The following is a 25,256-nucleotide window of genomic DNA, read 5'->3' on the forward strand; positions in this document are numbered from 1 at the left end:
GCCTGTAGAGGACTTGAATACAAAGTAGCACACTTTAAAAAGACTGTCTAAAATTATATTTAGTTATGATTTTGAAACCAAACATTGAAGCTACCATCCATTTATGTTAAATAAGGAAACATGAATTTTAAAAGGTTGAGACACTCCTGCAAGCAATCAGGTTTGAGAATAAGGCAACCCAGTTTAAAGATAGACTGAGAACAAAAAAGTAAAGAAAGTGGTGACTTGGCTATATGTGATCTCCAATTGCCAGTGGTATGAAATCTGTAGAAATTAAGCTGATGTGCCTTAACTGCCCCAGGCTTTTTCTACCTTTTCCCCAACCTTAGTTATTTGTTGATTCTATGGTCTTGTTGTAGAGCTCTAATCTCTTTATCACTAAAGTGTAACTGAGGACACTTCTGGAAGACACCTGTATTTGGAATGTGGAAGAACAATAAGGCATCCCATCCCTTAATAACCTGTATAAGGAACTACTAAGATTTGAAAGCCAGTGGTCTTTTGTTATAGAATTAAACCACCCAGTGTTGCTTTTGGTGAGCTGAGATAAAATATTTAACTTGGCACATTTGCAATTTCATGACATTTTAAAGGGAACAGAACACTGAATTCCAAACAGCCTATTATCTCTTAGGAAGGTTCCACAGACTACAGTAGGTATCCAGAGCGCTTCTACCTTCTGAAATTGTGGAAAGTTCATAAAGCAAGTATTCCAGTCAGAAAAACTAAGTGTTGGTATATTTGGAAGGGAACCCAAGGAATACTAACATCATCTTAAACCAAATGAATAATGTACTGTTAATCTTATAAGGCTGACACTATGCAGAAATTTGAATCAACCCAAGTTCAGGGTAGGTGTGTAACCACTAGAAATTCCAAGTATAAAACCACCATCTTCATGTTTTACAGATAAATGCTAGTCACATAAGTGTCCTTGAGTCATTTTATGAACATGAACAACAAAAAACTTAGGGGGGAAAAATGGCCATATTATTTAAAGATGGTGATGAAAGGAGTGTTTATTCAAGGTGGCAAGGTAAAATGAGAATTCTCTGCATTTTAGAGCAGTTAGATGAAACACTACAATATTAGTCCCTTTCTTCAGATTCTAGGCTCACTATATTGAATACATTCAGGCTGGGAACGTGGCTTAGTGATAGAGTGCTTAGTACCACAGAAACAGAAAAGGCCAGAGTGGTGCTGTGGCCCAAGTGGTAGAGTGCTAGCCTTGAGAAAGAAAGAAGCTCGACAGTGCCCAGATCCTCAGTTCAAGCCCCAGGACTGGCTGAAATAAGCATTCAAATGCTAGAAAACGGCAATACTAGCAATGGTTCTAGAACTGCTTCATATAAATACATAGGTGTATGTTTTCCTATAACAAAAAAGTTTTGGTTGCATATAAAGGCCCTCAAGCTTTAAAATTATTAGAATAATGTATCCCCAACTGAAAGTAAAGTGACATTTGAACTTGCACATCCCTCTTGTTTTAGACCAGCAAGAACCAGTTTACCTATCAGTCAAAGCCAAGAAGCATGTATGTAACTTCTGGTGACCCAAAAGTTCCTACATCTGCTGTTGCTGCTCATTGGTTCACACAACAAACTGGAAATGGTGCTTTCTGAAAAGGGATAAGGTACTCAAGTTTTCATCATGTTGCTTTATTCAGTTTGCTCCAAGGGCAGAATCAATAGTAGGGATCACAAACATTATTTTGATTGGCTCACAAGCCTGATCAGTAAAACCTGAAAAACAGGAAATGTTACACAAGTTGCAAAGAAAGCACTCCTGGAGTTCATTGACATGATAGCAAGTGGAAAGAAGATAAATGCAACAGGTGTTAACATTAAGTACAGGACTGTAACCTGCTTATATGTCTAGACAATTCTGGAACCCTTGTTGCAAACCCTTATATTGCTGCTGATTTCCTTTGACATGAAATAAGACATTACACATCTTTTCCTCAACCTTACTCTTCGTGTACTTTAGTGCTTCCTAATCCTACGGCGCTGGCATATGCTGTCAGGATCTCCACTATCTGTTTAGTTTCTAGGGTCATTCGGGCTTCCTTCAGCCAGTCCTGGGCCACACGTCTGGACTCCCCTTTCAGCTGATTGACAAATTTTGCTGCTAGCTCCAGGTCACCATGCTCAATGCAATAAGAGGCATATGACAGTAATTTAAATGTGTTTATATCCTCAGGGCAGAGTTCTGCTGGTGGCTTCAGTTGCTGTGGCGGGAATAGGAGCAGGGACTGCAAGTAGGAGAGAAAGTACTGGTACAAGCTATTTCTGGTTTCATCAATCATTGCTACCCTTCCAGCTAGTTTTTGGACAGCATAGAAACGGGCCCTTAGGGTCTCTTCACTGTACACCCCCCGGGTCAGGGACTCTGGAGGAAGAGCTGCAGTTAAAGCTTGGGCAAATTCATTATCAGAACAGTTGACTCTGATGGCCTCTACCGCATTCTCCAGCGGGATAGTACGCCTGTCTGCAGATGAGGTCTTCATACTGTACTTTAATGCCTCCACTGAAAGCCAGAGTTGGTGGGCTTTTCTGGCTTCTTCTTCAGCAACTGCATGACCTACAGAGGGAAAAAGGCAAAACTGCTTTTCTCTCTCTACCTGATTACATATGTTCATAGAACAGATGTGCCTTCAATAATCTAAATCTACACATGTGGAAGATGAGACCCAAGACAGCCTTCTACAGCCCATTCTATCATATTTCTTATATATTCTTGCTGTCATAACAATCTTTTTTTACTAAGGTCATGGAGAAAACAGAGGGATATATATGCACAGTGTAAGTCTCCATCCCAAATTCCTTATTGTGAGACAAAAATTTCAGGTTAAATAGTACACAGAAGTCATTTCAATCTACAAGCTCTTTTTGTCATTCACAGGACTTGAACTCTGGGCCTGGGTGCTGTCCCTGAACTTTTGTGCTTAAGGCTAGCACTCTACCACTTAAGCCACAGATCCACTTCCAGCTTTTATGTGTTTAATTGGAAATAAAAGTCTCATGGACTTTCATGTCCAGAACTGAGTTCAAAAACATGATCCTCAGATCTCAGGCTCTTCAGTAGCTAGGATCATAGGCATGAACCACTAGTACCCAGCTTGCAAGCTCTTTTAAATCAAATGGTTTTAATCTTTAGTAAGTGAGAAAAACATGAAGGCTAAAACTTCTGTTTAGGCCACCACTGCCACAAAAAAGTCAAAGACTTCAAAAGAACTTACTAGATTAACACTAGGTCTTAAAATTTCCTGAGTACTGAGCTTATTTTCATTGTTACAGAACAAAAAAGATCCCAAAGGAATTCCAAAGTCTCTTTTGTCAACACTTCCAGTGTTAAAACATATTTCTTTCAATGTGGCACATAAAGGCCTCAACATAACTGTATTTGGACAGGAGAGAGCAAATTACCTCCAGATAACTCTCTGGGGACTGTAGAAGTTAACTCAGGGCCACACTAATATTTAGCTCCACTACTGCATAAGCATAGAGTATAGGGTAAATTGCCTTGAAAATGGTACTCATACATGTTTTTTAGATTTCATTTTTAGATCCTCTTTTCTAATTTCCTCCTTCCATATCCAAACCTGTCAAATCTGGAGCCAACTTTCCAATGAATGAAGAAAAATTTGCAAATTATAGGGATAGCATCTGCACATGTCCTCCACTAACCTTTTAACAAGAAATTACTCTAAAAATGTTCTCTAAACAGGTGCCAATGGCTCACACCTGTAATCCTAACTGCTTAGGAAGCTGAGATCTGAGGAACACAGTTCAAAGCCAGCCTGGGCAGGAAAACTGTGACACTACAAAACAAAGTGGTGCTGTGGATCAAGTGGTAGAGTGTTAGCCTTGATCACAGAGGGACAGTGCCCAGGCCCTGTGTTCAAGCCCTACGACTGACAAAAAAAAAAAAGAAAATGTTCCCTCTAAGTAGGTGCTATGATAGATAATGCTCACTCTGAACAGCCTGCTCAATTCCTCTTAATCTTGCATAGGCGGTGTTTATATCCAGAGTAAAGCTATCAACTTGCTCTTGACTGCGACGACGGAACTCTAATTCTTTTTCAGAGAGTTTCTCAGACAGATCCTAAAATAAAAGAATGTACAGAGAAAATAATGTAACTTGCCAGCAACTACTACACCTCCTGAACCTCTAGTCTTTAAAATCTCGTAATAGTCATCATGAAACTCCTGTATTGTAAGGTATCAAAAATTTCCCCACTTATATTTGATTTAAAATTCTCTAAAAATTTTGTTAGAGCCTAATATTAAAGAAAGCACACTAGAAAAAAAGGCTTTTACAGTCAGCCTTTAAATCTTCAACTTTAGAAACTACTCTGTTGCTAAATAAACATCATAAAATATATTCTAAATCCTCTGCATACTAACTTAAAAAAAATGTCCACCCAGCCAGGTGCCAGTGGCTCATGCCTGTAATCCTAGCTACTCAGGAGGCTGAGATCTGAAGATCATGGTTCAAAGCCAGCCCAGGCAGGAAAGTCCGTGAAACTCGTCTCCAATAAAAACCACCAGAAAGGGGCTGGGAAGGTGGCTCAGTGGTAGAGTGCTTGCCTTGCATGCCTGAGGCCTGGGTTCAATTCCTCAGCACCACATAAGCAAAAAAGAAAAAAACCAGAAGTGGCGCTTTGGCTCAAGTGGTAGAGCGCTAACCTTGAGCTGAAGAGCTGAGGGACAGCACCCAGGCCCAGAGTTCAGGCCCCACGACCGGACCCCAAAAAATAAATAAATAAATAAATACCACTAGAAAACTGGAAGTGGCACTGTACTGTAGCTCAAGTGGTAGAGCACTTGCCTTGTGCTGAAGAGCTGAGGGAAAGCACTCAGGCTCAGATTTCAAGCCCCATGACTGACAAAAACCCCAAAAAACAAAATGTCCACCCAATAGAATTTAAAATACCTTTTCATGTGGGCATAAATTTTAATTTCCTAGAAGGCTTCCTTTACTTGCCAAGCCTCATTCCTTCTTAAGACACAAACTATAAAGTATGAAGACTCCAACTAGGGTTTATCTGTACATATACACTGAAATATAAAACTACATATATGTGCATCTTTGTGAACACACACATAAAACATCTGATTATCACCAGGTGCTGGTGGCTCATGCCTGTAATCCTAGCTACTCAGAAGACAGATCTGAGGATCACAGTTCAAAGCCAGCCCAGGCAGTAAAGTGCATGAAACTCATGTCAAATAAGCCACCAGAAAACCATAAGTGGTGCTTTGGCTCAAGTGGTAGAGCACTCACCGTGAGCTGAAGAGCTGAGGGACAGCGCCCAGACGCAGAGTTCAAGTCCTACCACCAACAAAAAAAAAATCTAATAACAGGCACTGTTATGCAAAAATGAACAGTCCTGCAGATATACAAAAGCTCCACTTCCCATAAAATTTTTCTCTATTCCTTAACAACCTCAGAGTACATTAAAAGGAAAAAAGAAGAGCTAGGGGTATAACTCCTACATTGCTTGCCTAGCATACATAAGGCCCTGGATTTAATCCCCAGTGCCACCCCCTATTCTCTCCACCCTAAATGAAAACCTAATAACATAAGTGCAAAGAGAGCTTAAGAGAAGTTTGTCCTTCACAGTGGGTCCCCACCTTGTCATATTCATACTTTAGTTCCTGTTCTTGCACCCTAAGAACATCTCGTAAGTGATCAGTGTGGGCAGCTGCCTGTCGACGAAGCTGGGTTCTCATTTCATTCTCCATGGCATCTCTGACTTCCTCTACCTGCAAAAGCAAACAGAGTAATGATTAGTTCTTGAGTCTCCACATATACCTATTAGGCAGGACCTAATGAGACAATGATGACAGCCTCCTGTGGCCTCAACCTCTGTACACATTCTATATTCTGCTTCTTATAGCAACCAGAAATCTTAACACTGGAAACCAACTCAAGGTCACACATCTGTGGCAAAAAAATAGTACCAAAATCCTCCATTGAATGTCCACATTGTTTACTATAAAATCCAACTTTTCCTCATTATCAGTTTTGGGTTTGAGCTCAGGGACTCAAACTTGCAAGAAAGATACTCTACCTCTGCGCCACACCTCCAGACATTTACAGTGCCTCTTATTGTGTATTTATTTTGTATGCCTGTAATCAGGACCTCACAGTCCCTTGGGGGTGTGTGTGTGTGTGTGTGTGTGTGTGTGTGTGTGTGTGTGTGTGTGTGTGTGTGTGTGTGTGTGTGTGTGTGTGTGTGTGTGTGTGTGTGTGTGTGTGTGTGTGTGTGTGTGTGTGTGTGTCTGTGTGTGTCTGTGTGTGTCTGTGTGTGTGTCTGTGTGTCTGTGTGTGTGTGTCTGTGTGTGTCTGTGTGTGTGTGTCTGTGTGTCTGTGTGTGTGTGTCTGTGTGTGTGTGTGTCTGTGTGTGTGTGTCTGTGTGTCTGTGTGTGTGTGTGTGTGTCTGTGTGTGTGTGTGTCTGTGTGTGTGTGTGTGTGTGTCTGTGTGTGTGTGTCTGTGTGTCTGTGTGTGTGTGTCTGTGTGTCTGTGTGTCTGTGTGTGTCTGTGTGTGTCTGTGTGTCTGTGTGTGTCTGTGTGTGTCTGTGTGTGTCTGTGTGTCTGTGTGTGTCTGTGTGTGTGTGTTGGTTGTGGGGCTTGAACTCTGGGCCTGGGCACTGTCCTTCAGCTCAAGGCTAGTGCTCTACCACTTGAGCCACAGCACCACTTCTGGTTTTCTAGTGGCTTACTAGAGATAAGAGTCTCACAGACTTTTCTGCCCGGGCTGGCTTTGAACTGTGATCCTCAGATCTCAGCCTCCTGAGTAGCTAGGATTACAGGTGTGAGCCACCGGTTCCCAGCTTGTCCCTTAGCATTTTTACTCAAAGGTGGCATTCTACCGCTTGAGCCACTGTTCCACTTCTGGCTTTTTGGTGATTAAAGACAAGAATCTCCCAGACTTTCCTGCCTGGGCAGGCTTCAAGCTGCAATCCTCAGATCTCACCTTCTTGAATAACAAGGATTACAAATGGGAGCCACTGGCACCTAGCTTGCCTTAGCTATTTTTTTAAGATTTATTTCTGGCTAGCACGGACCTTGATTCTATATATCCTTCCCATATAACTGGATGCCTGACAAGTGTGTGCCAACACAGGGCTTTTTATTGGCTGAGATGGGGTCTCAGACTGACTTCAAGCCACTATTTTCTCCTTCTATTTTCTCAGTAGTTAGGATTATTAGGTGTGTGCTATTGTGCCTTGCCTGAAATAGCTTATTTTGACATGAATTTAGACTCAATATGGGCCATATCAAACCAAAAAATACAAGGGGCTGGGAAGGTGGCTCAATTGTAGAGTGATTGCCTCACATGCATGAGGCCCTGGGTTTGATTCCTCAGCACCACATAAACAGAAAAGACTGGAAATGGGCTCTGTAGCTCAAGTAGTATAGCCTTGAGCTGAAGAGCTCAGGGACAGTGCTCAGGCCCAGAGTTCAAGCCCCATGACCGTCAAAAAGTAAAGAAAATTAAAAATTAAAAAAAAAATTTATATATGGCTTGCCTCTGAATTGCCTTGAGTCATATAACAAATCTTTTAACAATTACTATACATGTGTATATTTACACACACACACACACACACACACACACACACACACACACACACTAGACTATATTACAATTACTATAAATTATTTCTTTTTTTTTTGGTGCTGGTCCTGGTGCTTAAACTCAGGGACTAGGCACTTTCTCTGAGCCTTTTTGCTCAAAGCCCAACTTCACTTCTGGATTTGGGGTGGTGGACTTTCCTGCCTGGGCTTGCTTTGAATCTTGATCCTCAGATCTCAGGTTCCTACAGGAACAGCCACCAGTGCCTGGCACTTCAAAAATTCTTATGCACTGTCATTCATCAATTTATTATATTGTTTCTGAGGGGAAAAAATGGAGTTGATAACTGGGCACTGAGTAATAGCCACACCTGAAATTCTAGTTACTCAGGTGGCTGAGACCTGAGGATCAAGATTCAAAGCAAGCCCAGGTAGGAAAGTCCATGAGACTCTTATCTCCAGAAAACCAGAAGTGGTGCTGTTGCTCAAGTGGTAGAGCACTAGCCTTGAGATGAAGAGCTGAGGGACAGCGCCCAGGCCCAGAGTTCAAGCCCCACAACTGACAAAAAAAAAAAAAAAAAAAAATTGGAATTTTGGCCAGGCACTGATGGCTCACATCTATAATCCTAACTACTGAAGAGGCTGAGATCTGAGGAACACAGTTCAAAACCAGCCCAGGCAGATAAATCTGTGAGACTCTTATCTCCAATTAGAAAACTGGGAGTGGTACTGTGGCTCAAAGTAGTAGAGCACTAGCCTTGAGCAAAAGAGCTCAGGGACAGCGCCCAGGGCATGAGTTCAAGCCCCACAACAAACAACAACAACAAAAAAAGATTTTGAAATTTTTGAGCCAGATATGGTAGCATATACCTATAATACCAGCATTGGGAAGACTAAGGCAGAAGGATAGAGTTCAAGACCAGCCTGAGCTAGATAACAAGATCTTGTCACAAAAATAAAGTAAAACTTAGGCTAACTACTAGGAGGCTGAGGTCAAGACACTGTGGTTCAAGGACAGCCAAGGAAGTTTGAGACTCTTCCCGAAATGAGTTCATTGGTGCCTATCTGTCTTCCTATACTAGCTATGAGTGGAAACCTAAAGTGGAGAGGTCATCATGGTTCAGAATGCACCCACATGGGAAATGAGACCCATCCTTTTTAAAAAAAAAAAAGCACAACCAGGAACTAGTAGCTCATGCCCATAATCCTAGCTATTCAGGAAGTTAAGATCTAAATCACTGTTCAAAGCCAGCCCAGGCAGCAAAGTCCATAAAACTCCTATCTCAAATTAACCAACAAAAAGTGGAGGTGGAGTTGTGACTCAAATTGTAGAGCACAAGCCTTCCATTGACAAGCTAAAGGAGAGCATGAGGCCCTGAAATTACATAAAAAAGAGCTGGAGATGTGGCACAGAGATAGAATGTCTGCCTAACAAGCAAAAGGCCCAGGGCCTAAAGAAAAAAAATGGAATGTATATTAAGCAAATTGGGTACTCAGTATATTTAATAAGAACTATGTACAAGTTGGATGCAGAAAAATGGATGCAACTAGAAGACTGCACATTGAGCAAAATAAGCCAAGCTCAAAAAGAAAACAGCATGTTTTCACTTATATGTGGAAGCTAGACCTAAAAGACCTACATTTGTGGACATTGCACATACAAATATACACACATATATACCTATGTATGTTGCACATACATACACATATGTAATTATTTATATGACTAAAAATAAAACGAATCAAACAAAGAGCCTGAGGAAGAGAAAGGGAGGGGAAAATGGAAAAAGAATGTGAACATTAGGAACTGGTGGCTCATTTCTAAATCTACCGACTCAGGAGGCTGAGATCTGAAGATCAAAATTCAAAGCCAGTGTATGCACACAAATCCAAGGGTTTCTTATTAACCAGCAAAAGGCTAGAAGTCATGTGACTCAAATGATAAGGCACCAGCATTGAGCAAAAGCCAAATACAAGGGCCTGAGTTCAAGTCCCAATATTAGGAGAGAGGGAGAGACACAGAAAGGAGGGTGGGAAGGAAAAGGAAAGAAAAGGTAAAACACAAGCCAAGAAAAGGAGGGGGTAAATAACCATGTGACACACTGCAAATACATGAGGAAGAATTGAGAAACTCAAAAGTAGACTGTCAGTGGGGAGGGCCTAGCAGGCTAGTAAAATAAAGAAGGCTAAATACTATGAAATAGATTGTTTACAGCTATGAAAACAAAACAAAGAAATCTACAGGTGATGCTATGGGGTAAGTGGGTATAATGTGATAGAGGGGATGAGATTGATTTGAATAGAGTATGTGTGGAGATGTAACAGTGAAATTCCACACATATATCAATCCCACACATATATAAAAAACAAAACAAAACAAATTGCCATGATGGTAACTTGAACTATTGGTAAAGATTAACCAAGCATTTTCTGGCTTGAACAATTGGGTAGAGGGTGATTTATTTAAACAAGCTGAGTGTCTTGGAGATAGGTTGAAGTAAATCAAGAAATGTTTTGAACATTTTGTGTGTATGTGTGTTTGGTCAGGGGCCTGACCTCTGGGCCTGGGTGTTGTCCCTCAGCTCTTCAGCTCAAGTCTAGCACTCTACCAATAGCCATAGTGCCACTTCCAGCTTTTTCTGCTTATGTGGTACTAAGGAATTGAATATAGGGCCTTATGCTTGCAAGGCAAGCACTCTATCACTGAGCCACCTTCCCAGCCCCTGAATATTGTTGAATTTAAAGTGACTGTTTAAAACCAAGGTAAAGATATGGAAGTAGAAAGTAGGCTGCTAGTTTGGGACCTAAAGTCAAAACAGATTTCAGAGCTTAAGAATCTTATTAAGGGTAAACTCCAAAGCCACAGGATTAGATAGCACTAGGAGATGGTTCAGATGGAGAAAAGCTTTCAAAACCAATCCCAGGCATGCCAGCACTTGACAAGCTGAGCAAGATGTCAAGGGCAGCAAAGTGACTGCAATGCCAGGAGGATGTTTGAGGTCTGGCAGGTAGGAAAAAAGAGCTTTGAGGGTAGGTTAAGTAGTCAGATTCCTAAATCAGACTATGGACATCATATTCAGTACCTGATATGCATGATCCATGATATTCTTTCATCTATTTTTAATCACCTAACAACACTGGCAGAAAAACAAAAAACAAGATCAGCATGACATATCTAGTGAATCAATGATTTGCTAGTATTATCTGCAGAAGACAATCAAGTTAGATTCAGTTTATATGTCAATGATTTTCACTTCTACCTTTTTGTCCTGTTCGGCCTGTATTTCATCTCTGTGGCGTTCTAATGCTTTTGCCACTGCAGCGTCAAATGCTCGCTTTTCTTCTGCCTTTTGTTGTTCCAAGGCTAAGGCGATGTGTTGTTTTTCTATGGCTTTCTGTTGCGCTAGCTCTCTATTTAGCTGGTCAATGCGACGATGTGCATGAGCAATTAGGGAGTTTAGATCATCAGTTGAGAGTTTATCAGCTAAGAAGATAACCACATTAAAAAGTTAATAACTTTACCAAAATTATGTCTATAAAAGAGAATTTGCTTCATGTGCGATTAATGTTACAGCTTTTCATTTCTTTTTATAGCAAATGGCAGCTAACTTGAAATTTAAATTCACTAACGCAAATAGAAGTGGGTAATGTAGAAAAACTAAATTTTGTCAATTCCAAGCAAAGTAATATAGACATAATAATTAGTTCTCTTCTAGGAGCCCAAATTAATCCTAATCTGACCTAATTGTTATCTGACTGTCTAGTTTAATTTTGCTTCTAAAGACAAAGTCTACAGATGCAATCACTTCTAGCCTTTCTTTCACATGTAACTATCATTAGTCAAAAAGGTATCCAATGTAAGGCTGTTTTCTACTAAAATTCCCATCAAATTAATATTTTCATATGTTTCCCTACAAGAGTGTTGCTTCTCTTCATAAACATGTATTATCAGCTGGGCACCAGTGGCTCATGCCTGTAATCCTAGCTGTTCAGGAGACTAAGATCTGAGGATCGTGACTGGAAGCCAGGCCGGGCAGGAAAGCCCATGAAATCTGCAATCAAAGATGCCCAAAAGAATCACGTGTGGAGCTTTTATAAACATTCAGATGCAGAATCTTTTTATGTTTCACATTCCACAGTGTTCTAATATATAACACAAATTAAGAACATGGCTCCAATATCAAAATATAAAATGTGGAGAATTCTATAAGACAAATGATTCAATTCCACAATAAATTAAAAAGAAAGATGGTATTAAAATTCATGGACAATCTGTAATGGCTCACACCTGTAATCCAACTCAGGAGGCTGAGATCTGAGTATCGAGATTCAGCAAGAACATCTGTGAGACGCTTATGTCCAACTAACTACCAGGAAACAGGAAGTGGTGATGTGGCTCAAGTGGTAGAGCCCTTGCCCTGAACTGAAGAGCTCAGGGACAGCACCCAGGCCTCCTGACCACCACCACCAACAACAACAAAAATTCATGGAACATATTCAATGTGTGGAACTTCTTTGGAAATTGACCTGAACCAAACAACTCAATTTCATCTTATGAAGTTTTAATTAAGAATATAAGACAAGGGCTGGGAATATGGCTTAGTGGTAGAGTGCTTGCCTAGGATTCAATTCCTCAGGACCACATAAACAGAAGTGGCACTGTGGCTCAAGTGGTAGAGTGCTAGCCTTGAGCTGAAGAGCACAGGGACAACACCCAAGCCCTGCGAGTTCAAGCTCCATGACTGACAAAAAAATAAAAAAATATAAGACAAAACTGGGTATGGGTGGGTAATTGCTAAAGTTAGGTACCATGAGAGTTTATTAAAACTTTCTCCCTGCTTTTTAATGTTTTCAATTATCTAAAATAATAACACAAATAAACATATGTAATTTATATATACATATACACATACCTCTTACATACACAGGTTTCCAATCACTTGAAATATGTTTGTTTCTAAGAATACATAGCTGTTCAAACATCCAATTTAGATTTATCAAATGTAACCTGATTCTACTTGCTATTATTTAAATGGCTTAACATATGAGTCATAGATATGATAAAAGACTAGTCTTTTAAAATCCAAGGCAATATCTTTAAATGTAAAATACATGTAATTACTCACCTAGATCAGAAACACCTACAAAGAAAGACAAGAATGGCTTTTAAAAAACAACGTGCACACTTTGATTATTGATCATTAAATAGAAACATCCAAAGGGAAACAAAATGAACCAGAAACTTAAACTAGGAAAACGTATTTTAATACTTCAAAGCAAAGTACATTACCTAAAATGTAAAGGTTTTATAAAACAATACAGATCTAGGTAAACATTTTAGTAAACAAGAGAACCATTGATATTAAAAGTAGTTTAGGCTTTAAGACTCAGTATTTCATTAAAGCAACCAAATTTTCTCCTAACTGCATAGTTCAAAGTATTTCACTAAGTCACAGTTTTGGTGGTTCTCAGTTCCAGGCCTCTTCTATTTAAAACACTTATGGAATTAATCCTCTTAGGGGCATTGAGATAGTCTAGTTCTTATCTGCAACTCTCCTGCCATGGCCTCCTGAGCATGGGGATTAACAAGTACAGGCCACTAGTTTCTTTAGAAAACTTTAAACAGTAAATTCTACATTAAATGTATACTTAACCTGTGCAAACTAATCTAAGAACTATGCATGATTTTTTTTGTCTCTTGTCGGTTGTGGGCCTGAACTCTGGGCCTGGACGCTGTACCTCAGCTCTTCAGCTCAAGGCTAGCGCTCTACCACTTGAGCCACAGCGCCACTTCAGGGTTTTTTCTTTTTGCTTATGTGGTGCTGAGGAATCGAACCCAGGGCCTCAGGCATGCAAGGCAGGTGCTCTACCACTGAGCCACCTTCCCAGCCCCCTTTTTAAATTTTTTTTAAAGCCAACTACCAAAAAAAGTAGTCAATTGTCTTTCCTGGTCTTCATTTTCAGTTTTCCAGACACTCATCAGTTCACCCTCAGATTAAACAAGCACCTTTTTATCTGTTTTCCTTGCCCTTAGCAGTGAACTGTCTTGCTAGACAGGGCAGGATATGCCTTAATTCTAAAGATCAAGAAACGAAGGCTTAGGGCTGGGAATGTGGCTTAGTGATAGAGTGCTTGCCTAGCATACATGAAGCCCTGGGTTTGATTCCTCAGCACCACATAAACAGAAAAACCTGAAAGTGGTAGAGTGCTAGCCTTGAGCAAAAGGAGCTCAGGAACAGTGCCCAGGCCCCGAGTTCATGCCCCAGGACTGGCAAAAAAATAAAAGGACCAAGATGGCAAGTTGGAAGAGCCTATCCTAAAAAAGAATGCGTTTTCCAGTCTATTACAACCACATTGCTCTTTCTCTTGAAAGGCCAAGTATCCAAAACTGCCAGAGAATAGTATAGCAAGAAGCTAAGAAAAAAATTCTGGCCAATTACTTAGCCTCTCTGTATCTCAGTCACCTCATCTGTAAAATGGAGATGAGAACAAAAGTTATCTCATAGCACTGTGGATCTTAAATATATTAGTACATATTAACTGTTTAGAAGACTATGAGGTGCAGTATAATGCTCTCTGCCCAACTGTGGAGAACACAGTATTAGACATGATTAATATTATAGGCTTACTTGTAATTTGAGAGAAATAAGAATACAAGCAAAAATAATACATCAAATAAGCTAGAACTGAGTTATAAAGTCTAAACATGTTCCTATATCAGGTGAAAATATCTCCTGAGGGCTAAGGTAATCATGAGATCATTCACCATCTCCAGAGATACACAAGAAATCAGTAACATTCATTAGCTCTCTGAATGACACTGTAGGGTGATTGGCAAGAAGTAAAAAGGAAAAACCACCAAATGGCATTTTGTTTTTCAATATTGTTACCATGTAAATGTATGTCCTATTTAATATACTAGTACAAATTAAAACAGGACTGCCAAAAATGTGTGTGTGTATGTGTTTCAGAGAACGAACTGCAGGGGACTTTCACTTTCTACATGACACTTCTTTAGCAAGGCTTCCTTCCTTCCTTCCTTCCCTCCTTCCTTCCTTCCTTTTTATTTTTTGTTGGTTGTGGGACTTGAACTCTGGGCCTAGGCACTGACCCTGAGCTCTTCAGCTCAAGGCTAGTGCTCTACCACTTGAGCCACAGCCCCATTTCCAGTTTTCTGAGTGGTTTATTCGAGTTAAGAGTCTCACGGACATTCCTGCCTGGGCTGTCTTTGAACCATGATCCTCAGATCTCAGCCTCCTGAGTAGCTAGGATTACAGGCGTGAGCCACCGTGCCCGGCTAGCAAGGGTTTCTTTACCTTGGCAGTACTAACTCTCTGGCCAAATAAGTCTTTGCTGTGAGACACACAGAAGGAGCTATTTCGCAAGGCGGCCATCTCTACCAGCTAGAGACTAGTAACACCCCCCACAGTGGAGTTATCACAGGTGTCACTAGACACTGCCAAATGACTTGGGTTGAGAACATCTACCTTAGTATCTTTCCTTATAAGTACACTGTATCACTACTGCCATCATCACAGCTCCCTGCAGTCTGAGCTGCAGGTGAATTCTCAACAATGTTGTCATGAAGTAGTGATAAGGTGTGCCTTAAGTAATTTATTACATATAGTTAGCATTACCAAAAGTTTTGAGTTAGATATTTTAAAAAAAAATCTGGCCAGGCACCAGTGGCTCACACCTATAATCCTAACTACTCAGGAGGCTGAGATCTCAAGGACAGAAAGTTCTTGAGACTCTTATCTCCAATTAACCAGCAGAAAACTGGAAGTAGCCCTGTAACTCAAGTGGTAGAGTGCTCATCTTGAGCTGAAGAGCTGAAGGACAGTGCCCAGGCCTAGAGCACAAAAAAAAAAAAAAAAAAAAAAAAAAAAAATCCAGGACTGGGAATGTGGCTTGTGGTAGAGTGCTTGCCTTGAATGCAGGAAGCCCTGGGTTTGATTCCTCAGTACCACATAAACAGAAAAGGCCAGAAGCGGTGTGTGGCTCAAGTGGTAGCGTGCTAGCCTTGAGTGAAAGAAGCTCAGGGACAGTGCCCAGGCCCTGAGTTCAAGCCCCAGGACTAGCAAAAAGAAAAAGAAGAAAGAAAAAAAAAGAATATTATCACAACAAATTACACAGGATTCCAGATACTCACATACAGTGAGACCAAAAGAGGGAAAGAATCACAGAGGTGCAATACCCAAGCATGTGTATATAAAATAAAACACAGCCAAGAGCCAATGGCTCATGCCTGTAATCCTAGCTACTCAGGTAGCTGAGATATGAGGATCTCGGTTCAAAGCCAGCTCAGGCAGGAAAGTCCATGAGACTCTTATATCCAATTAACCACCAGAAAACCGGAAATAGCACTGTGGCTCAAGTGGTAGAGCACTAGCCTTGAGCTGAAGAGTTCAGGGCCAGTGCCCAGGCAGAGAGTTCAAGCTCCACGACTGACAAAAAAAAATAATACACACATGAACTCCAAAGACATGGAAACAAAGGACCTTTGATTTTTTTTTTTCTGATGACTCTGTATTCTTTTTTTTTTTTTTTTTTGTGGGAGGGGTCCAGTCGTGGGGCCTAAACTCTGGGCCTGGGTGCTGTCCCTCAGATCTTCAGCTCAAAGCTAGTGCTCTACCACTTGAGCCGCAGCACCACTTCCAGCTTTTTTCTTTTTGCTTATGTGGTGCTGAGGAATCGAACCCAGGGCCTCATGCATGCAAGGCAAGCACTCTTTCACTGAGCCACCTTCCCAGCCCGACTCTGTATTCTTTACCTTATATATGGTGTATTCACATGCACATCAGTGGGAAGGGAGGGGTGGTGGCACAAAATCGAGGGAAAAGGATAAAAAAGTACAGCAGTGGAACCCACCAGACATTGATGAAAGTGAATTATACAATTCGTGGGTGGAGATGGGAGGGAGGAATAGGAGAGAATTAAATTAAGAAACAGATGCCACAGTGCAAACAGAAAATGTACTTATTACCTAACATATGTAAATGTCACCCTGCTGCACAGTACCTCTAAAACAATAAATTAACAACAAAAAAAAGTACTGTCCAGTGTGTCAATGTACTGTATACCCAATAAGATATGTCAGAGGCATATGGACTACATGAAGAACTTTAATCATGTTTAATAAGTTGCCAAAAATTTGAAAAAAGAAAAAGTATAAATATTACAACTGTACTTACTCATCCCTTTCCATCCAGAAACAACTTCTGGAGTAATACTGTCCAACTCTCGCCTAAAGTCATCCCGGGCTTGGACCACCAGCTCATGATACTGAGAGACAACCTTAGCCTCAGACTGAGCTGCTTGGACCTAGAAAATACAAGAGTTAAGCTGAGTAAAAAGTCCACATGCATACCAGGAAAAAAGAAATACAATGCCTTTATATCTTGATGGGAATGTGTAAATAACACAAACAAATCTGAAGCTCATTAAAAGGGGAAGTGTTTAGGAGTCAGGAGAACCAGGTCCTGGTGGCTCACAACTATAATCCTAGCTACTTAGGACATAAGATGTGAAGATTGAGGTTTGAAGCCAGTGCAGGTAGACAAATCTGAGATACTTATCTCCAATTAACCAACAAAAAAGAAGAACTGAAGATGTGGCTCAAGTAGTAGACTGCAAGCTGATGAATGAGAGGCCATGAGTATAATCCCTAGTATGAGTAGAAGCACTAGTACCAACACAGGGGGAAAAAATAAAAAGAAAGAGGACAAAAAGTTGATAGGGAATGGAGGTGAATATGTGCATTATAAGCATATATGAGAACATAATAATAAAATCCATTAAAAATTATTTTTGCTGGTACTAAGGCTTGAATCCTAAAACTTAAAACTCTCTTAAGTACTCTCCCTAAGCAAAAAAAAAAAAAAAAAGTTTTTATTTTTATATTTTTGGACTGGGACTCAGGGCCTTGGTACTGTCCCTGAGCTCCTTCACTCAAGGCAAGCACTTTTACCACTTTGAGCCACAGTACCACTTCTGATTTTCTGGTAGTTAATTGGAGGAAAGAGTCTCATGATCTTTCCTGGATGGGCTGGCTTTGAACTGAGACTCTCAGATCTCAGCCTCCTGATTATTATTATTAGCTAAGATTATAGGCATGAGCCACCAGTGCCTCGTCTGAAAAAAAGTTTTTGTTAAAATTTTGGGGGGCAGTACTAGGGTTCAAACTCAAAGCCTCAAGCAAAAAAAAAAATCCTCAAGCTTACTAGATACAAACCTTTTTTTTTTGTTTTTGTTTTTTTGTTTTTTTCGGTCGGTCATGGGGCTTGAACAACTCACTTGGGCACTGTCCCTGCGCTCTTCAGCTCAAGGCAAGCACTTGAGCCACAGCGCCACTTCCGGTTTTCTAGTGGTTTACTGGAGATAAGAGTCTCACGGACTTTCCTGCCCAGGCTGGCTTTGAACCATGATCCTCAAATCTCAGCCTCTAGAGTAGCTAGGAGTATAGGCATGAGCCACCCTCACCCAGCCCTGAGCTTCTTTTGCTCAAGGCTAGCACTCTACCACTTGAGCCACAGCACCACTTCCAGCTTTTTCTGTTTATGTGGTACTGAGGAATTGAACTCAGGGCTTCATGCATTCTGGGCAAGCACTCTACCACTAAGCCACATTCCCAGCCCACAGTCCTTTTTTTGCTTTAGTTTTTCTTCAGAGAGCATCTTGCGTTTTTGCCAAGCCACCTTCAGACCATGACCCTCCTACCTATAGCTCTCATTTAGCTAGAATCGTAAACATGCACTATCATGCTTTGTTTATTCATTAAAATAGGATCCCACTAATATTTTTTTGCTCAGACTGTCTTTGAATAGTAATTCTCTAGATCTCCTACCCCAAGTAGCTGGGATTACAGACATGAGCCACCATGATTTCCCCCCAGGCATTTTTTAACAACTAATATTCTTTGCTAGGAAAAATGGGGAGATAATAGAGATCTTACTACTTTCCCAAATTCTTAAAAAGCTTTTGGCTGAACATATTTAAAAAATATAAGCCACATGCGGTAAGCCTACAGCTGTAATACTAGATACTCAGGAGACTGAGATGTTAATATCACGGTCCAAACCAGCCTGGACAGAATAGTCCATACCATTCTTATCCCCAATAAACGACTCAGAAAAACCTGGAAGTTGTAGCTCAAGTATTAGAACATTAGCCTTGAGCAAAAGCAACTCAGGGACAGCACCCAGGCTCTCCGTACAAACCCCAGGATTGGCAATAAATAAACAAACAAATAAAAACATTATAAAGAATTGAGAAATGTACCTTCTTGACCATGTTATCCAAATCAACTATCATGTTGTGAAGTTTTCCCTCTGCAAGAGTTATATGAGTTTTGGCCCCAGCAACCTCTTCATTCTTTGCATTTTCAATTACACCTTTCATCTTCTCTAATTCTTCTCTGAAAACAAATAAAGCAAATACTTAATATAATTACTTATCAAGCTTATTAGAGAGGTGTGTGTGTGTGTGTGTGTGTGTGTGCATGCGTGCCACTGGTGCCCAGCTTTGATGCTTTTTGTTTTTTGGTCGATCGTGGGGCTTAAACTCCGGGCATGGATGCTGTCTCTGAGCAATTCAGCTCAAGGCTAGTGCTGTACCACTTTGAGCTACAGTCACTTCCAGTTTTCTGGTGGTTAACTGGAGATAAGAGTCTCACTGATTTTCTTGCCCAGGCTGGCTTTGAACCATGATCCTCAGATCTCAGCCTCCTTAGTAGCTAGGATTATAGGTGTGAGCCACTGGTATCTGGCCTTTCATGCTTTCTTAATGGCCAATAGGCAGTGAAATTTTTTCTCAACAACCGCTTGAAAATCCCACTCAGCCATGAGCTATACCTCGTAGAGCAACTCAGAAGTAGCATGGGATATATACTTTAGAACAAGAGAGACTACATTAAACTTTTAGACCTAATGGGCTAGTCACCCTTGTATAAGGATATTTATTCATGAGAAATATAGCACAGTGCCTACCACTACATGAGTACTAAAGAAATGTCAGCCTCCAAAGGGTCAGAATGATTCCCAAGCTGGGCACTGATGGCTCACACATGAAATCCGGGCTACTCAGGAAGCTGAGATCTGAGGCTCACAGTTCAAAGCCAGCCCAGGCAGGAAAGTCCTTAAGACTCTTATCTCCAATTAACCACCAAAAGAACCGGAAGTGACACTGTAGGTCAAGTGGTAAACAGCTTGCCTTGAGCTGAAGAGCTGAGGGACAGTGCTTAGGCCCAGAGGTCAAGCCCCACGACTGACAAAAAGAAAAGGAAAAAAAAAAAGAGAGAACCTAAGGAAGGCAAAGGCAAAGGCCAAAGAACTCACTGAGCAAATAAGTAACAGGGTCTCAGGAGCAGTCACAATTTGGAATATTTCGTAGATCAGATGAACTATGGTCTACTTACCACAAAAAGTATCCAACCCTGCACAATCCAGTGATGTAAACATAATGATTTAAATTTCCTAAAAGATATGCTAGCCTTATTAGATGGCTTCTCTTAATAATAAATATGTCAATATGGCAAAATTTAGAAAGACAATGTCCATCCATTTTGGTAGGAACCTTGTAGTATAATACAGGTTCTCATCCTCAGAGGCTGAGCGTGGTTTGAGTTTCTAGACTTGAACATAATTGTAGCCAATTCCCAGGCATCAAGGTTGAGTAGGGATAAAGCTATATACTCAATACTTTGATTGTTAGGGCAAACAGATTATGTCTTATTTTCTATCTTCTGATAAAACTGTTCCATCTACCCCAGCTCTAAAATTAGAGCAAATGTAAATGTGTGGAAATATTACCTTAGTAACAATCCAAAGGAAACCTTACTTTTGTCTTAAGATCCTATATATCAATTTTTGCCAATTTCATTCTGGCTTAAACATGTTATACATCCTGTCCCTTTAAAACTTTTGTGTTTAATATGCCAACTCAGATCAATCACATATAGAGAACAAAACAAAGATTTATCTGCCTCTTCATTCTATATACAGTATGAAGCCCAGCCCAAAGAAAATCACTAGGAGACCCTAATTACTTGTTAAAGTCCATGAGTAATTACTTGGCTTTGAGAAGAGCATCAGCAGCTTCATCTACTGCCTTTCTGCGTTCTTTCAATGCACCCTCCACTGTACGCCACTGAGCAGACTTCTTCTCGCTTGGAATCTAAACAAAAATTTTAATTATATCAAAATGATTAATTATATAATCAACAGCTTATATAAGATTAAATACTGAAATAAGTGACATTAAATTCAAAAGTAAAAGCTTCTATATAATATTTCTCCAGAGGAGAAACTTATAACCGAAGCTTTATAATCAACAACCACAAAGTCCATAATCTCCCATCAACTGCCCTTCCACAAAATTGGGGGGGGGGGGGGGTGGAAGCAGCTTTATTTTCCAATGTATGTAAGCATTCAAGACTTTTTTTTTTGTCCAGTTGTGGGGCCTAACTCTGGGCCTGGGCGCTGTCCCTCAGCTCTTCAGCTCAAGGCTAGCGCTCTACCACTTGAGCCACAGCACCACTTCCGGCTTTTTTCTTTTTGTTTATGTGGTGCTGAGGAATCGAACCCAGGGCCTCAGGCATGCAAGGTAAGTGCTCTACCACTGAGCCACCTTCCCAGCCCCATTCAAGACTTTTTAAAATTAGATTCTCAAAGGAAAATATGGAGCAGAAAATGTAAAAACCACACTTTTTCTGAGTTGTCTGCGGATTTTAAGTCATTCTCAGTGAAGTACTAATATTTAAATTTTTCTTAATTGCAGGGCTGGCTACCAAAAGCATAGCTTAAGGGTAAGGAGAAGCACAGTTAACAGTTCATCCTAGCTACCACTGAGATGAGATTTGAGAACCAAGGTTCAAAGCCAGCCTGGGCAGACAAATCCTCAAGATTTTTTTTTTTTGGATGGGGTCTGGGTGCTGTCCCTCAGCTCTTCAGCTCAAGGCTAGTGCTCTACCACTTGAGCCACAGCGCCGCTTCCGGCTTTTTTCTTTTTGCTTATGTGTGCTAAGGAATTGAACCCAGGACCTCATGCATGCAAGGCAGGCGCTCTACCGCTGAGCCACCTTCCCAGCCCATCCTCAAGATTTTTATCTCCAATTAACCAGCAAAAAGTAGAATACAAGCTCAAGTGGTAGAATATAAGCTGCAAGCAAAAAAGCCAAACAAGAGCATAAGATCCTAAGTTCAAGCCCTAGTACTGTGCCATATAAAGTAGAAAGTTTATATAGTAGTTATAAAGTAGAAAGTTCATATGCTCATTATTACTCCAAAAGGTTATTCCCAAAGATGTCATTTCCTAATTCATAAAGTATAAATCAACTTTTTGAAGTCATCTTTGAGTGAATTGTACATTGTGATATATATAATATATATACTTTAAAAAAAAAAAAAAAGACTGAGCCAGAGGCATAGCTCAGTGATGAGTCACTGCTTAGCAAACTCAAGACCCTAAGTTCAAACCCTGGTACTACAAAAATAAATAAAAATTACAGAGTGCAGGGGGCTGGAAATGTGATTTAGTGGTAGAGTGCTTGCCCAGCATGCATGAAGTCCTCAGTACCACATAAACAGAAAAAGCCAGAAGTGGCAGGGTGCTAGCCTTGAGCAAAAGAAGCTCAGGGACAGCACCCAGGCCCCAAGTTCAAGACCCAGGACTGGAAAAAAAAAAAAAAAAGAGTGCAAATGTCAATAATTTATTAGGAGGCAAAATGTGCCTTCCTTGTTGAAGGCACTCCTGTTTACAGAGGTCCTAGAGGATACAACTCATTCAGAGTCAAGCTCAACTATTTGTAAATACTACTTTGAAAAGCACTTAGCTTTGTATTATAGATCTCAAGTGTACCTGAAGCTTCTTTTACTAGAAACAGCAGTTGGAATCCTTTTTTCTATATGCCTGGGAAATACAAGACACACTTTATTCTGCTGATATTCCTTTTTATCATATGTGAAAATCTGTCTAAGCAGACATGGTAGCACAAGCTGAGGCAGGAAGACAGTAAGTTGGAGACCCACCTGGCTACACAGCAACTCTGCCTCAAAACACACAATAAAGAATGAAAGTATTTTCTTATTACTTGTGACATTAGGTAACACTCTCTAATTCGATTGAACTTGTATTATAAGATGTCCCTTAGTAGTAAAATCTTAGATGCAATAGATTTTTCATGGTCTAATCCATATGCTTGACACATTATATGTTCATCGGAAAAAGAGTATACCCTAAATACTTTACTACAAAATAGAATCACAATATTGAAAGCTTCCAATTGCTATACTTTTTTTTTTTTGGGGGGGGGAGGGGGGTCAAGGCCTGGGCCCTGTCCATCAGCTTTTTTGCTCAAGGCTAATGCTCTACCACAGCTCCACATCCAGCTTTTTGGGAAGTTAATTAGAGATAAAAGTCTCATGTTCTTTCCTGCCTACAGACTGACTAGCTTCAAACCCTGATCCTCAGATCTCAGCCTCTTGATTAGCTAGGATTACAAGTGTAGCCACTGGTGCCCAGCCCAGTTGCTGTACTTTTGAAGCTGGTTTAGATTCAGCTTCCTATAATATCATGGTACTTGCAGCCTTCCTGAACCTGTGTAACAGGCATATTAAATACTTTGTGTGTTCTTCTTTGTTGACTGAGCTCCTAATATTTACATCTCCTTGAATTTCAAATAAAATGGAATTTTCAGTTTTTTAAAAGGCTGTCATTTCTAGCAGTTAAGGTCCGTGGGTATAGATTAGAAAAAATGCAAAGCATGTTTAAAAACATTTATAAAAACAATGTAGTTATGGCAGCAAGATAACTACTAATCATGCATGTATGCATGATCTTTGCCCTTGATACTTATAGGTTACTTATTTTACTTTTAAGAAAACTTCCTGTTGAGATATATTTATATATACTGAATTAACAAATAAAATTTAAAATAAAGTCATTTTAGAAATCAAAATTGTTACTTTATTCTATGAGGTGTTTAAGATAAACCAATAATAAGCATATATATTTAATTGAAAATAGACGGTGCCTGGGGCATTTAAGCTGTCTCAATATCATTTTTTAAAATTTCATGTCAACCTCAAAAAAAGAAGAAATAGTTGGCAATTTCAAAACAACAAAGAAGTAACAACAAATATATACAAACACTCCTAAAGTGTAAAAACAAATCTAATAATACTGTATAGGTGTTATAAGATTTTTTTTTTAAGGCAGCATAACAAAATTCATTTTAAAAACATTTAAAAAAGCTTTTCTGTTTTCTGAAGACAAATGCTTTAGATTGTCCTTTTTCGTGAAAAAAAAAAAAAAAAAAAAAAAAACCCTGGAAGAAATCTGTGTATTAGAAATCCATGTATTTTAGAGGCCCCATGACCAATCTCTCTACCTGACTCACCTCAGAGTTGTCCATGGCTGCTTTTAGTATGTTGGCATGTGCATTGACAGCCTGGACAGCAGCATTCTGGGCTGCAATAGCCTGCTGAGTGATGGAAGCAGTTTGGCTCAGAGCATCTTGTAAGCTCTTGGCTAGAGCTGAGGAAACAATAATAAAGGATAGTAAAATACTGATAGCAACTGAATCTGGATGGTGAATCTATCAGGGTTTATTATACTTTTTTTTTGCTTTTATAAATACCTATGAGTTTTTTTCCAAAGTAAAAAGTTTGGGCTTAAGGAAAAAAATTACCTAAAGAAGGCAAGAATGTTTCAAATGGAAGAAACAAGGTTAGATATTCTAGAAGCTATAAATATACAATAACTACCAACTTTTTTGTTTAAAAAGTCATACAGACTCACCAGGAAAAAAAAAGGGCATATTTTCAACAGCTCAGGAAGAAGGAAAACCTATAGCAAAATCTTGTTATAGCCAGGGTACAAGAAAATAACAGACGAGAAAAAAGGCAAACAAGAAAATATGCAAATAAAAAAGTCAGTAACAGCTTGGAATGGATAGTTTACACAAATAACTCAAACCTATTAAGATCACATAGAAATTCCTGTATGCTCCTTCAAAAATACAAAAAAGAAATTTCAAGATTTGTGTTAAGTGGAACAAAGGATGATTTGGGATGAAAATGGAGAAATAATTGAAGACCAATGAGAATATGAGTAACAATCAGAAATCCTAAGAATATGTTAGGTATGTAGTATAAAAATAAAAAGTGCTCTGAGCACAAGCCTAAGCTAGAAGTGAACAAACAAAAGAACCTGCTGAACCACATGTGGCACCTCTGCAACCTAGATAATAGGAAAGAACTGATAATGACCAAGTATCAAGAAACTGAAGTCAGACTGAAGTACAACTTAAAGGAGTATAAAGAGAGCAAGAGTAAAGGGAGAGTAAATACTACACTTGGCTTTTATGACAGGCTTGTGTTAATGGGGGACATCACAGTATACAATCTTTTCCTGGTGCTCTGATTCTGGCTAAGTCATATGCATACATGTATTTTTTTTTTCAATATTTCTGAGGCACAAGTCAAGATCAAGATACTTTTTCACTTTGCCCAAAATAAAAAGTAAGAAAAACTGGGCAAAATAACAAAACAGCAGATAAAGCAATAGACATCTTCATCTCAAATTTACAATTTCACATCTTAATTCAGGAACTAAGATGTAACATGGTAGAAAGTTTGCCTAGTTTATACAAGGTCCTAGATTCAATCCCTCG

The 25,256-nt window shown here is 39.8% G+C and overlaps 1 protein-coding gene across 7 annotated transcripts in view; it reads right to left on the reverse strand.

The window, feature by feature from the left end:
- Nucleotides 1-1,642: 1,642 nt before the first annotated feature.
- LOC138825223 (MICOS complex subunit MIC60) overlaps nucleotides 1,643-25,256 on the reverse strand; it is a 39,519-nt gene continuing 15,905 nt past the window's right edge. For 5 of the 7 annotated variants that reach the window (XM_070019618.1, XM_070019617.1, XM_070019620.1 and 2 more), the window contains 9 exons: nucleotides 23,982-24,118; nucleotides 20,655-20,758; nucleotides 18,866-19,001; nucleotides 16,780-16,909; nucleotides 12,712-12,726; nucleotides 10,846-11,069; nucleotides 5,637-5,768; nucleotides 3,975-4,104; nucleotides 1,643-2,580 (listed from right to left, as the gene is read on the reverse strand). In XM_070019618.1, coding sequence (XP_069875719.1) covers nucleotides 1,967-2,580; nucleotides 3,975-4,104; nucleotides 5,637-5,768; nucleotides 10,846-11,069; nucleotides 12,712-12,726; nucleotides 16,780-16,909; nucleotides 18,866-19,001; nucleotides 20,655-20,758; nucleotides 23,982-24,118 — 1,622 coding nt within the window. In that variant the 3' untranslated portion in view covers nucleotides 1,643-1,966. The remainder of the gene's footprint in view (nucleotides 2,581-3,974; nucleotides 4,105-5,636; nucleotides 5,769-10,845; nucleotides 11,070-12,711; nucleotides 12,727-16,779; nucleotides 16,910-18,865; nucleotides 19,002-20,654; nucleotides 20,759-23,981; nucleotides 24,119-25,256) is intronic. The other 2 variants (XM_070019621.1, XM_070019616.1) reach the window with 1 other exon arrangement.

Source organism: Dipodomys merriami, unplaced genomic scaffold (genome assembly GCF_024711535.1).
Source record: "Dipodomys merriami isolate MVZ:Mamm:240054 unplaced genomic scaffold, mDipMer1.0.p SCAF_136, whole genome shotgun sequence".
Lineage (NCBI taxonomy): Eukaryota > Metazoa > Chordata > Mammalia > Rodentia > Heteromyidae > Dipodomys > Dipodomys merriami.